Here is a 14648-nt window from a genome sequence, read left to right on the forward strand (position 1 = left end):
GCTGAGACAGTGACCACACTCTCCAGAGCAGCCATGAAGAATCTTCCATCGCAGACAACTCCAGCCGCTGCTCCGGCAGAGATCACAGAACCATCTACAAAGCCTGGGCAAGATTTTAAGCTTTTCATTACCCAGATGAGACTTGCAGATTAATCCTTTTTTTCCAGAGAAAAAAAAAGAGAGTAATCAACATGTAAAGAGACTTTATAAACTATTAGAGACAGTAAAGAAAAGAATTAAGCTTCAGAAGAGGTAGAGAATAAGGAGATGCTTTAATTAAGCTGAAATGTTTTTCTGTTAAAGTTATGGAGATGGACAATAGTGTCCTGAAAAAACTCCTTTAATTCATGACAGAGTATATTGGGAGGAATGGAGTGTTCAAAGTGTGGATTTTGAGCAAAAGGTGGAGTAATTGTATTACAGTGAGGTGCTGAAGCAGAGTGACGTGAAGTAATAGTTGAAGGTTTGAGGCCTTGAGAGGCAATGAGAAAACTTCTGTTTCCAGAGAAGCTCACAGAGACAGATGAAGAGAACTTTTGCCTTTGAATAACTCATCCTTAAAAATGACATCCCTAGACTCATGGCCCATAACACACCTCAGAGTGATGTGAAATGGGAAGAGTGAACTGATGACAGATTTTTTTCTGGGCAGCTGGCATCAGAGAAATAGGAAACTAACAGAAATAGTTTTCTTGTGAGAAACTCCATAGATTAGCAGGAAAATACTTCTGTTTCTCTACAAAGACTGATGAAAAGACTAGCAATAATTGGGACTGTTTTAAGTACCAAAGTTCCAAACTTTTTTTGTCTCTATGTTGTCATGTGAACAAGGGAATGGTTGGGTAGTAGGGGATAAAGGAGTTTTCTGAAAGTTTATTCTGGTGTTCTTATTCTTGTAGTTTTGTTAATAAACTTTCTTCATTCCTTTTAAGTTTTAAGCCTGTTTTGCTCTTGTTCTAATCCATATCTCACAGCAAGAAATAAGTAAGTTTTCTAGTAATTTTTTTAGTTACTGCTTTAAAACCACGGCATTTGTTCCAAAGACAGAATTGGTATTGTAGGTGAATCCATTGTTGGAAAGATGCAGTTCCAAATCCAGGTTTTGAACAGGGTTTGGAGATGGGCAGTTTGGGGGTCCTCTCCTTGCTGCACTCATGGGCATTTGGAGGGATAGAGTTGCTGCAAGCAGCCCCACAATTCTGGGGTTGCAGTCTGTGGAGAGTAATGTGAGTGGATTCCTTGAGAAGGGAATATTGCAGTATTAAATTGCAATAACAGTATTCCAATATTAAAGGAGAAGGATAAGAAAATAACCCCTAATGACCCCTAATGACACTGGGCTGCCATCTCCAGTGTGAACAGATGTTTGGTAGCCTGTTCTATAAGTTATGTTCCCCAAAGTCTGTTTAATTCAAATAGTAAGAAAAAATAGGATGGTATTGTGTTTTTGTGGGAGAGGAATAATAAACTGCTTAGAAATCAGAGAGGTTGCTTGTAAAGAAAGCATCCGTGTGACATGCTGCAGAACAAATCACCAAGATCAGTGGTAGGGCAAACAGGCTCAACATTTCCAGAAGCCTAGCTACACTATGTGCAGAGCAGCACAAGAGGATATTTAGAGCATGAATAGCTCTTTATTAGCTGGTATATGTTTCACTTTGTCATTTTACAGAATTGTCACAATCCTAGAGTCTGAAAACCTTGGAGCTGTGTTTTCATTGGCAAACTGATAGGGAAGGAAGCCAAAATATTTGTTACAGCCAAAATAATTCCAATAGCCAAGAAAAACTAGTTTAGCCCTGTGATCCTGGTGCTTTCTCTGAAATGTCCTGGGTCATGGGAAGTTTTGTTTGGCCTCCCTTAATGAGTCTGCTCAAGCAGAGCTCTGGCAGACACCAGGATTGCTTTCCTAGGGTTAAAACCGGGTATCTTTGCCAGAGGGACAGAGAACAGCTCTTAAACTAAGCAAGTCTCCAGGGGGTGGAGCAAAGGTAAGAAGTTCCCTTTTCACAGGGTCTAAAACATAACCCAGTGATGAAGCAACAGAAGTAGGATTTGTGTGAGCCCTGGGGATTGAGCCCTCAACCCACTCCTTTTGGTGGCTCGCCGAGCTGGAGGCTCTGGAAGGTGTACCAGAATTGTCTCACCTCTCTACCCCAAAGATTGTCCCAGATGGGAATGTTAATTCTCACGGACTTTTTGCGTTTGTTCAGAAGGTTTTTGTCCACTTCAGTCTCTTTCTGGCTACTAACATACACATTCCTACCTTTTTTGTCTCCTTAGCCCCAGTTTTCTTTAATGAGATGTAGAGTTAATTTCCTTTTTATCTTTTATTGGAATGCAGCAAGACAGCTGTTGGTCCCCAAAAAGAAAAAAGCCTTTTATAATTATTTTCATTTAATTAATCATCTGTCCCTGTTTTCATTACAATAAGTGTGCAGTTTTTTATGCAGAATTAACAGCGTGGATATACTGATTAGTGCTGATCACAAGTTTTCTCAGAAAATGGCTCTGGGTATGCAGACACACTTTTGTCAAAATCATTTGTTGCAGAAGCAAGGCTGTTCCAGCTGTGTTACAGCAATGGTCAAGGCACTGTGCTAAAATTCTCCTTGCAGCCACCTCCTGTGGGTGCAGTGGTTGTTGTTGGGGAATACATTTTACAGTTGCATTTATCTCCCCATATTTGATGATTTGGTGGTGATATATTCCCATTCCACATCTCTGTTTCCACAACTTCTTAATGTGTTTGCATGCACAATCCTCACGGGGTTATGATTGCTTCTTGTTTATTCAAACCTTTATGCTCCCCGAGGATTGTTTTACAAGCACTGGAAGCAGTTGAATTTGGAACGTGCATGAAGGATGCTAAAAGGGAGAACAGGCCACTTTGGACTGGGGAGTCAGATGTTGCCCCTGCTTCTGCTCAGGTCACCTAAAAGCACTGTGCCCTTCATGGACCAAAACCGTCATTGAAATAGAGTTCTGAAGTAGGCTCACATTTAGGAGTTACATCTGTTGGGAAGCAAAAAAGAGCTGAAAGTGAGGACTGATTTCACTGAATGTTGAAGTGTAGTTCGTATTTGTAGGATTCTTGCAGCTGTTTCTTGGTTTTGTGCTATTTACCAGTCAGACATTGACACAGTTTCTTCAGATGTCAGGGTCACAGGTGGTATAACAGACCTCCTCTAGGGCTGAGGTTTCACAGGAGGAGGAGGAGGATTCTGCAGCTTGCTGCTAATGAGAATTTGTTATTGGTAACAGAAAGTGAGAGAAACCCTTTCCTTTTAAGCTGTCTGCAGCAGGAGTAGTTGCTGTTCCAGGTAACTTGTGGCTGGCTAGAAATCAGGAGTGGCTGAGCTAATCCTGGGCTGAGTGAGAATGGGTGCCCTGTGCATTGATTCAATGCTCTGTCTATAGGCTTTTCTGACCTATTTCTTTCCTTAGTTATTACCACTGTATTTTTTCTATACACTTTGGGTTGAAGTGTATTAGTCATTTACTGGACACTGCTCTTTAAATAATATGGTTTTAGTGATAAGGTTTCAGCTAAATTCAGTGGATGGGTGAAACTGCATTCCTTTTATGGCTCTAGCACTTCAACATGACCAAGACTCATTAGAAGGTTGGTTTTAGTTTTCTTCTGTGTTTGAGCAGAGTGTTTATTTGAACTGCTTTTCATCTCACTAGGGCTGGCTATTTCTACACTGTGATCTTTTCAACATTGCAGAATAGTATTTATATATGGTAAATGGATAATTAACACAAATAATGAAGGGGTCGGGCAAGCAAACTCAAAACTGACTTTCCTGAAAAGAGATAAAGAAACATTCGCTTCTGACTTTATAGCAAAGAAGGTTGCAATTGAGTTTCAATTTAAAGTCAGAGATTACTTGGTGCTGTAAAAATTAAAATAAAAAATTATGGCAGTGTTTAAATAAAGATTGTATTCTTATTCTAAGAACTGTACTTGCAGTTCTTTGCAGGAGACATGAGTATGATATTGCACAAGCACATTCAATATTATTAATTTTGTATATTGTTTTAAGTATTCTTAAATATTGCACTCACTTCAGGAGTAGTTCTTATGTCAGCTTCATCACTAAGACAGTGTTTATAATTTATCTCAAGTGATATTTCAGATCACACACTTCCATAGAACCTTTCTTGCAGTGTGATTCAGCATAGGAAGAGAGTGTAGGCCTATGAGTTATAACCTTATACCTCAGAATTTTTTTTCAGTATAGTGGTAAAATACCCATGTTAGGTCATATGTAATGTTAATCAATAAAATAAATGCAGTAGTTGTGGTGTTTTGTATTTTTGCTTACTTCTACACACTAAACTATTGTTAGCAATTACCAAAATACAATTTAATAGCAGTTAACCTATTTTGGGCTTCTTTCTGTAATAAACACTTAAGCAATGTTTGAACTGCTGCATCAGTGCCAACAGGTTGTTGTGATTTAAGTGAATGTACAGCTTCTAAAGGACAAAACAGGATCCCAGTCTGGGGCTAGCCAGTAGAGGGGGATGCAGTCATTCACACTGTGTTGATGTGGATCATCTGCAGGAAAAGAGTGGACACGAAGGAATAATCCAAAGTTGCTGTGGAGTTACTCTTGCTCTGCTGCTGATGCTGCTGAGAACCTCTGGAGAAGCTGCACCCCCTCCTTAATCCTGTTTGGTCACAGTTCATTCCTCTCCTGAAGAGAATTGAAGAGGTGATGAAAAGTGGATCACTTATTCTATAGCTTAGTTCTACGATTTTCATTGAAATGGACTCTGAGAAAGAATTCAGGCATTGAAATCAAAATTAGCATGTGCAAAGCCCCATTGAACAACTGCCTGATTCTGGTGGGCCTTCAGTTGGCTTCAGGCCAGCAGCCTGGTGGTGGTGGTGCTTGGTGGGTGTGAGTATTGTCGTTTTTTCAGTATTGAGTTTCCACCCATGTTTCCCTGGGATTCAGAGTGATACTTGCACACCTGAAAGGATTGACCTCTTGAGTGTTTTCCAATCTGACTCCAACCCAGTCTGTCTTGGCTGACTAGATTTTGTAAAGAGTTTTAAAAGCAATGGTAGAGCAGGCCTCCTCCTTGAGGTGAAGGTGAATTTGTGGTGCCCTTGGTAACAGATGGGAGTGAGTGTTGGAAAGAGGATCATACCCTGGAGACTCTCCTCTGGAACAGAAATGGCTGCAGCCATATGAGAGACACTTTCTTTCAGTCTAATACTCTTTTAAGCATTGACAGCTTCTCTTTGACTATGTGTATCTACGACTGCTTATTCCTCAGGAAACTAGTTTCTTCAAAAGCTCTGTCAGAAGCTGTTGTTCTGAATGTGGGGATGTGCAGGAGCAGCAACCACCCAACTTCCTTACAGTCTGCACTGTCCTTGGAATTCCTTGCCTGTAGACTGCTTGAAGCTGAGAAGACATCAAAAAAAAAAATTAACCTTGGACAGCAGTGCCCAAAAATTCTTATTTGATGGCTGCTGAAGGACTTATGTGCCAGGCAGCTTTAATACATCTTAAGACAGAAGAGTATTGATTTCATAGAAGCCACTTATTTCTGCAGATTTCTCTTTTTTTTTTCTCTCATGGAAAAAAGCCTGAGCATTAAGTAGTTAATAGGATGAACTTGTTTTGCTTTTAGACTAGTTTGAACAACATGAATAAGCAGCACCATTCATGCTGTTAGTGATTTACACGTGAGAGGTTTCTCTAAACTATGAAACTAATATATACTTTCTAAGTTTTGCATAATCTCATTTTTCCTGTTTTACCTGTTAGTGTAACAGGTATCTCCTCCTTTCCAGCAGTGATTAGGATTTTTGAGTCTGCAAGTAATTTGTTCAGGTCTTACTCAATATTTGGGTTAAGCATCTGCAAAACAATTTGTAGTTCATTCATCAGTTTACTGGTTATTAGCAAAAGTCTATTAATTTATAAATTATAGACTACCTTAAATATAAATTAAATTTCATTAATTGAGCAATAGGTTTGCCCTTCTATGAACTTGAACTGTAATATTTGGTCTAATATTAGGGATTGGGCATTATATTAGGAGTTCCTACTGCAAGCTCAGGACCTAATCCTGTTCTTGAATGTTCTTGTTGAAATTCACAGAGATCAATAATGGAATTTATACCAACCCCAGGCTGGTAGACAGGGTCTATGTCCAGCCCTTTGGTTAGAGAGGTCAAGTACTTATCAAGTACTGATTCAAGTCAGGCAGGAATAGAGATTGGAAAGACTTTGGGGCATATAAATATGGGAAAAGCCCGTATGGTCTAATGCCAGTGTTAAGATGAAAAATGCAGATCAAATTGATACTAAACTGGAAATTTGCAGTTGTCATCATCCAGCTGTTAGGGGTAGCATTTCTTTTTAAGTCAGATTTAGGACATATTCATAGCTACAATAACAGGATGGTTTTGATCCCATTTGGCATATTTCAGTAACAGCACTGGGGAATTCTCTGCTGTGGGTTTTTAGCGACTGGCAAAATTAGAGTTGTTCTTTGATACTCAAAGCTCCTTAAGCCTCTTGATCTTGTTTAACTGACTGTAATGACGAGACAGATGAAGCCTAGTGAAAATAGAAATTTAAAGGAAAGCATTAAGGATAACAGTGTTACTGCTACATCAATAAGAGAACATTTCCTCATGTCAAAGCAAATGTTATGTGAATTCCCTCAAGCTTTTTGTTTCTTAAAGTTTCAAGCTCTTGGATTGCTGGGCAAGTCCTCTGCCCAGGAGACACTTGGGCAGCTATTTCCACACCAGCCTGTAATCCAAAACACCAAGAAGAAGGCAGGAGCACCTGAGCTGCCAGAGTCAGGTCCCATTTGAGGTACCTTGCTGTTCTGCTTGTGGGATTGGGATTATGGAATTACAGGATCCAGAGCACGTAGGGTCGGCTTGCCCAGTCTGTTGTGTGTTGCTGATTTACCTGCTGCTCCTTCTCTTCCTAATCCTTAAGTAAAGAATGTTTTTCCCTTGGCTATCTATTTTCAAACTTGGAAAATTCATATTCATTTGTTAAGGAGTGAAATGAATATATATGAAGTGGTAGAGTAGTCAGACCATAAAAGTAAGAGTGCTGTTGGCTGGCTGTATCTGTCAGTAAGTAGAGAGTGCAGACAGAAATCAAGTGATTCGGACCACTGGATTTTGCTGATCCCTGGTGTGGCCATTTGTGTTTCCTCAATGTGCCTTTCAGGAAAGGAGACTAAATCACTTCAGCATCAGAAATACTCTAAAAATATTACACTTGGAAGGGCTTGTTACGGCACTCAAGATTTCAGAGACACAGAAAGGGTGTATTTGGCTAAAGAAAAGAGAAGCTTAAAGGTCAGGTTGTCCAAAGCAAATTACGTTATGCCTGTAATGCAGGGTAGGTAGCCACTTTCTAATCGGAAAAAAGTGTCACCTAGGAAGTGGACTAGAAGTCCTAATTGAATGTTGGAAATGCATAATACTGCTCTTGTTTAACCTGAGTCTTTTTATATTAACAGAAATTTGGTTATCTTTTTTTTTCCTTGCTGATGAAGAGCGAAGCTAGAGCGATGAGTATTTGGACATTAATTTCTGGAAAGATCAAAAACTCCTTTTTACCAACCTCATCACTGTTTCACTGCCCATTCATTAAATACTATTATATTCAGCTTCATTAAAGACAGTCATTCCCCTCTGCTGTTGGTATCATTTATAAATTATCTGTGAGATTAAATTTTTTGTACAATTTACCTACCTCTATAAAAGTCAGAATCTGGATTCTGTGCTTTTCCCCATATGATATATTTAAACTTTTTCTTATTTTGGGGCAGGTAAACGAATACTTCGAAGTCCTGTTTGTTTTGCACTGAATGTGCTTGCAGAATTCTTAGCAGTCATGCTAGCAAGGCTTTTAGTGCAAATTTGTCATGATTTTTAATATGAAAAGTCAGATAAATTACACTTAGGCCTAGTACAGTTGTTTGGACTGCAATGTGTCATTGTAGAGCAGAGGCCAATATTCTTGGGTTCCACATTGTATGGATGTGATAGGACAATTAATTCCAGTAACTGAGTACGGTTACAGTTATACACAGGATAATATTTCCTTGGTCTTGTTTCCCCCCTGCATAAAATATTGGAAGATTTTCTTTAGAAAAGTGTGCCTTCATTATATTCTCCTTTCCCATAAAGCAAAAGTCTGCAGTAATAATAATGTATTCATAAGGGCAAGATAGTTTCTTAAAGCCAAGACAATTGAAGTTTGAAGGGATGGAGAGAAAAGAAAAGAAGGCAATGGCTGGAGGCTTGTGGCACCTGTAGTTTTGGATAATAAAGGGTTTTTTTCATTTATTTTAAAGTGTATTTATTTTAAATGTGTTTTCCTCCACAGACTCTAGAAGCTGGTGTCTTTTCTTCTTCCTACACCTTGCTGTTGCATGCAGGACTTATTGTTGGTTTTGGCATGTTTTCCGAATTAAACATTCCTAGGTAGAGGATATTGTGTGAAATTAAAATAAGATAAAAAGCTTTCAAACTGTGATTATACAAGTATGTTTCTAGATACAAAAATCTATCCTGTGTTGTTCTGGCATGTAAGAAACTTGTGTTATTGGCATGGGGGGTGAAAGTCAGCATTTATGGCTGTGCTTTTTCACATGGACTTGTTTAGTAAACTGTCATGATCTAGTTGTCAGAGGTGACAAAGCCATCCAGCTTCCATTGGCTAATGTAAGATTTGTCAGTGCTTGAAAAAAATGTTCAATTTGAGCTACTGCAGTGTTATTTTAATCTTTTAGCTCACTGGGCTTCTGTGTAGAAGATTAAATACACTGATGCTAGTGAAAAGGCATTGATTTCAGTATGGCTCACTCTAAAGAGTATTAAATTTATTTCCACATATTCTGAGTGATAGATATGAAAAACAATCTATTTCAGATCTTTTTTATCAAAGGACTAATATGCCAGGAATCTGACAGCAAAGCCAGAAGCTGCGTTTTCTAGCACGCGTACAAAGAGTATTCACACAGAAACTTGTTTCGTGTGCAGACATGTTCCTGCATTAAACCAATCAGTGTATGTACATGAGATGTTATTGCAAAATACTCTTTGCATGTTTTAGAACACTATGGTCTGAAGCTCTGCTTTTCTCTTCTTCCCCTTTGTTTAAGTAGCTTAAGGAAAAAATTATTCTTCCATGATAAAATATTTATAAACTGTCAAACACAAGTTAGAATGCCAAACCTAAGGTGAATTCTACATGCTACACCACAACTGCTCCTTGTGCTTTTTACAGTCTTTGTTTATGAGTTGGAAGAATCCCCACAGATTTGCTGAATGGGGAATACTCCTGTGTCTGACTTGATGGGCTTGGCAACCTCTTTGTTAGACTCCACAGAGACTCCTGGGTTGCTGCTGGGATGGCCCTGTACAGATTTGTACATCGAACTGCAATGCTAGTCAGTATACTGGGCAAGGCTTCCCAGCTGCTCACCATCCCATTTTTCTAAATGTAGTAATCAAATCTGGGCTGGGTAAAGCACATGTGCACAGTGAGGTCTCGCCAGCAGAGACACTGCCTCCTGCAACTCGGAGCATTGGAGCATCTCTCCATTCATGCTATAGGTGAGGGAGTCTCGGGGAGAAAGCTGTGTGCTTTCTTGTGCCAGAGGAAGATGTCCTGAGTATCTGGATATTTTTCTGTGGTCTTCTGTCAGAATTGCTAAAGGATTGAGGAGATCCGCTCCTTTCAGCTCCTGTCTCAGCGGGGTATGGTGCTTGTCCAGCAGTGTGCTGGAAATGGTGACCGTAGTGCTGGGGGTTGTTGGAGTTATTTCAGTCTCAAGTGTGTGAAAATCTTCATGGTGTGTTTACTCAGCTGTCAGTGCTGCTCATGTAGACCTGCATCAACTGATGAACTGATGGTGGTAGCACAGGGCTCGCTCCATGCCATTGCCTGCCATGTATTGTCTCTGTTCAATTTAACATTAATTTTTCATTTGTCTAAACCAGAAAGTAAGAAATGTGCTATCTTAGCAATTTATGAAGGGTCATATGTGCACCTGGCATTTCTAAGTGCCTAAGAATCATGATAGTAAATAGTAATTTTAAAATGCAGGTGTCTCTAGGTCACAGTTACAGCCAGAGTAGAATGTAGGAACCAAAAAGTTGCAAAAAACTTTTCATCCATGGTGATTTCTGTAAGTTGTGGAATACTTTAATTTTATTGGTCATTGACAAAATCTAGGGATTAAGTCAATGTAATTTTTGCAGTTAACTTGTAAAAGATTTGAAATTTTGATTGTATTTTAGCCCATGCAGAAAAATACAGGGTGGTATAGGCCATGTATTTTTTGGGCAAGAAAGGGTCATTAATGATAGCATTCACAAATATTAAATTACTTCCATATAGATATCCTTAATGAAAGCTAAGTTTTCTTTAGGTATCTGTTACCACATTTATGTTGAAATTCAAGTCTTGGTGATGAGAGAGCATGCAAGGTGTAATGGAGAATGATGAGAGGTGGAGGATACCTCTGATCTAATCAAGAATGATGTTTTCCTTGCTTCTGATTTTGTGTAACATCCTTAACTTAAAAATGGGGAAACTGCCTCATATCATAGGTGCTATGATAATATGTGAATTTTTTATTGTTATACTGAACATGGCATTTTGTTGTCAGGTACCTGACTGACGGCGGGCTGGGGCTGTACACGCGGCGGCTGAACCGGCTGCCCGACGGCATGGCCACGGTGCGGGAGACGCTACAGCGTAGCACAGCCCTGGGGCTCGGCGACGCCGACAGGTAGGGGCTAAACACCCTTGGCAATCCAGGCACTCAATGCATGGATATAAATTTTTCCAGAGTATTTTAGGTTGTGTGTTCATGGAGGTGTTGAGAGAAATGCTAGTTTTATGTCTCCTGAGTGGTTTGCTGGACTCTCCCCTGTGTTTTTGTGGATGGGAGGCAATACTAAGAAAGTGAAACTCCTGTTTTAGTAGTGTTTCAAATAGAAAGGACTGAATTCTCTCCTCATGTCCATTGATTCTCCTCCAATTTTAGTGATTCAATGTGAACAGTCAAGGCCAAATGTCAAGAATTAGGGGACTGGAAATCCATAATTTAAGGGAGTGCAGTCACAAAGGAATCCAGTGAAAATTCTGTAAATGTAAAGATATAAATGGGTTAAATACTGTTGTTTTTAATGAGGTCAGCACATAGCTGCTTCTTCCCCTTCCAAAGCCTGATCAGTGTTACTGTTGATGCAGTAAGTGACTGTATCCTTTTTCTTCCATCATGGGCCTCTAAGTATAAAACATTAATTTTGAGGTACACATTCAAACCAATTTTTGAACTAAAAGTTTTTTCTCATTTTTAAAATCTGTAAGTCATTCCCAGGACATAATTTACTTGACTGAGCTGGATATTACTGATACTTTCTGCATTGTGATGCATGTATTACTAAGGAAACACAAGCGATGGCAAATCTAACCTTGTTTTCTAAGCAAACTAAATCTAAATCTGCCAAGATTTAGACCTAAATCCCCTTTGGTGTCCTTGTGATATTAGTAAAGAGCAGAATGTCACATCTGAACAAAAGAACTAAAACAGAGAATCTCAGCTCAGTTTGAATTACAGGTCAGCATATGCTTGCCAGTTGTAAAATAAGCCTGTATTTTTCCAGGAACTCATATCTCTTGAAATTTGCAGCTTGAAACCCAACCAGCACTTGCTGCTGGTCCTGTGAGTGAGGGCGTTTCCACCTTGTGATGCAGCTAAAGACAAATCAAATGTCATCTGCTTCTGCTGCTGTGGCTTCTGAACATTGCCACAGTAGCAAAAGCATCTGTTTAAAATTCAGCATTTGTCTAAGATAAAGTATATTGTTGTTTAAGTAACAGCTTTCTGGAGAGCTGGTGTTACATTCCTCTCATTGGCTCCTTCCCCCATCCAATATTTTCTGTGCTTGCAACACTTTTTGTTTGCTGAGCTCCTTTCCTGAAGATACCACACATCAGGCACCAATTAGGAACATTTGACAAGAGGGATTATTTGAGCTTTTAAGTGTATTCCACCTAGAATGGGGCTGTGACCCACTGAAATGCAATCCCTAGGATGTCAGTTGTTAAAGCTTTGAAAATCATCCTTTCAGTTCACTTAGAGGGGGACAGACTTTACACACAATAAAGACTCTGCATGGCAGAAAAATAACCCTTGGCCCCAGAGCTGGTGATATGTTGCTTTGATTTAGTCTTTTCTATTTAGAATATAATACCTTAGCAGGACATGAGGGACTTCTGACAGGAGGACAGTGATTTAAAGATAGCTCATCTTGGCTTGCTGTGTGACCATGATGTGCAGATTAAACAAAAAATTAATCATAGTTCAAGGAGTATTCTGGGGTGAAAATGGCCATAAGGAAAAGGAGTTGAATAAAACTGTGCAGTAATTAATTGTTTTCTTCATTTTGTGAGACAGTGAGGAGGGGTACTGTGTTGCTTTATTGGTACATGCAGAAAAGATATTAAGATTCTATTTAACTTGTTCAAAGCAGATGTTAACTGAATGCATGGGAGTACAAATGTGAAAGACTATGAACCTGTGGGTGTGAGGTTAATCATTAAAAACTTATCAGGAATTTTTGTGATATGCTAGCTTGTTTAGTTTCTTATGCTATTAGTTGCAAAAGTTTAGTTGTGAGGCTTTTACTCATTGGCTCTGGTAAGGTAAAACACAGACCTTACAAAGTACATTTTCCCCTGCAGCAGGGAAATCCAAACAAGGACATTGAATTCAGTGCTTGATTGCAAGGTTAATGGAATCATTGCACAACACAGCTGAGCTTACTTTTTGACTTCAAGATAATTTCAGTTTGCCTGGAACAAAGGGATTTTAAATCAAAAAAGGCAATAAAATACCTTTTTATTTAGTTTGTGATTTTTTTTAAAATTTAGTTAGGCATTATTTTTTTTCGAGGTTGGAAATAAATATCCTATTTTTTTGTCTGTTCTGTATATATGACTTGGTGTGTGCCATCTGGTTATTTAAGTTGATTTCACATTGTCAGAAACAGCTGCTCAATCTGAGACTAAATCTTGCCCTTGCCTTCCTATATAAAACTTGCATTTGTAATACGTGTAGGTAAGTTAGATCTGAATAAATCTTGCTGTAATTGCTTACCTGTGTAAGCCGTTATTTAGGGGAGATAACAGACCTGTGCTGATTTATCACATCCTTGACTTGGACAGGAGGCTGTGAATGTGAGCTTGTCAAGAGTAACTTTAATGCTATTAGGGAAGTGTCTATATGACCTTTTGAAAAAATCATCAGTGATGAAGTGCTTAAAAAACTACTGCTGAGCATGATTAACTTGGATTGTTTCTCTTTTGCAATTCTATTTGAGGTTGCATTAATTACCTTTGAATATGCTTTGAATAAAGGCATAGATAGGTCTTCCTATCTCCTTATTGTAATGACTTGTCTTGTCAAAGAGTGGATTGTGTTGTCTTGGTGCTTCCAGCAGCTACAGCATTGATGGACCATAAGTAAAAACAGTGCTGAGCTTGCTCTTCAAGAGTGTGTTGGTTCCTGATCACATTTGATGACTGCAGTACCAGTCTTGTCACATGCTTGGTTAAAAACAAGTCCACATTCAAATTAGCTCTTACTCAGATTTGTGACTGAATCTGCTTCCTGACAGTCAGCATTTTATAAGCATTTCCTGCTTTCGGAAGGATCTTTGAATAATCCCAGAGGAAACTGTGGAGCCTGGACAGGAGATGGACAGGAAAGAAGAGTTGGAACTGAAGCAGAAACCGAGAGAAAGCCAGAGGACATTCCATGCAGAGCACACTTGCTCTGCATACTTTGCTATTAGTAAGAATGTCATTGAGTGCAGTACAAATGGTAAAAATGATGGCTTTCAAAAATAGCTGAAGAGTAGTATTTTGCTGCTGTTTTGCATTTTATAAAAACAGATTAAGGTTATTTATATGTCTCTTGGCTCAGGTAGTAGACAGTATTTCACATTTGTGGAGTAAACCCCTTTGTCTGGAGTATGTTTAAATTCACTAACTGCAATTTAATTTCTTGAATCCTGCTACAGTGATGAGATTATTACAAAGATGGGTTAGTTCTTGGTGGTGGAGGGAGACTGTTGGATTGCCTTCTTAACCAGAGGAAGTTGGATCGTACTTCGGAAGGGCTGAAAAGCAAGCTGAAGCAAGTCATCAATTTGGGGGAAATATTGGCCTGTCTTAAAAAGTGGGGAGAGAAGATGGCACTGCTTTTGGGAGGAGGCAGTTTCCACTGAAGGCAGAATTACAGTCATGGTGCTGATGGATATTGCTTAAGAAGCTGCATCAAATTTACTTTCCTGCACCGAATTTTTTTTTTCCAGGTGCTGGTTTATTGTAGACAATGGCAAATTTTCTAATATAAGGAAAAGAAAAAGGAAATTTTTGTTAAAATATTATTTTTGTAATTTTATGGTTGTATAAGATGGCTTAAAGTTCTGACTGATTTCAGTTTTTCTTCTTAATTGAGACAGTGAAGCTGAAGTAAAATGAAGGTGTAGCAGAACTGCTCCATCTCATCACTGCTGGAGTTTTCATGCTCTAACAGTGGTAACACAATATGTGTAAGAATAA

At 39.0% G+C, this 14648-nt stretch overlaps 1 protein-coding gene across 2 annotated transcripts in view; it reads left to right on the top strand.

Annotated features, from left to right (window-relative positions):
- NAV2 (neuron navigator 2) overlaps positions 1-14648 on the top strand; it is a 209604-nt gene that overhangs the window by 117939 nt on the left and 77017 nt on the right. For both annotated transcript variants that reach the window (XM_058848472.1, XM_058848480.1), the window contains one exon: positions 10681-10803. In XM_058848472.1, coding sequence (XP_058704455.1) covers positions 10681-10803 — 123 coding nt within the window. The remainder of the gene's footprint in view (positions 1-10680; positions 10804-14648) is intronic.

The sequence above is a fragment of the Poecile atricapillus genome, chromosome 1 (genome assembly GCF_030490865.1).
Source record: "Poecile atricapillus isolate bPoeAtr1 chromosome 1, bPoeAtr1.hap1, whole genome shotgun sequence".
Classification (NCBI taxonomy): Eukaryota; Metazoa; Chordata; class Aves; order Passeriformes; family Paridae; genus Poecile; species Poecile atricapillus.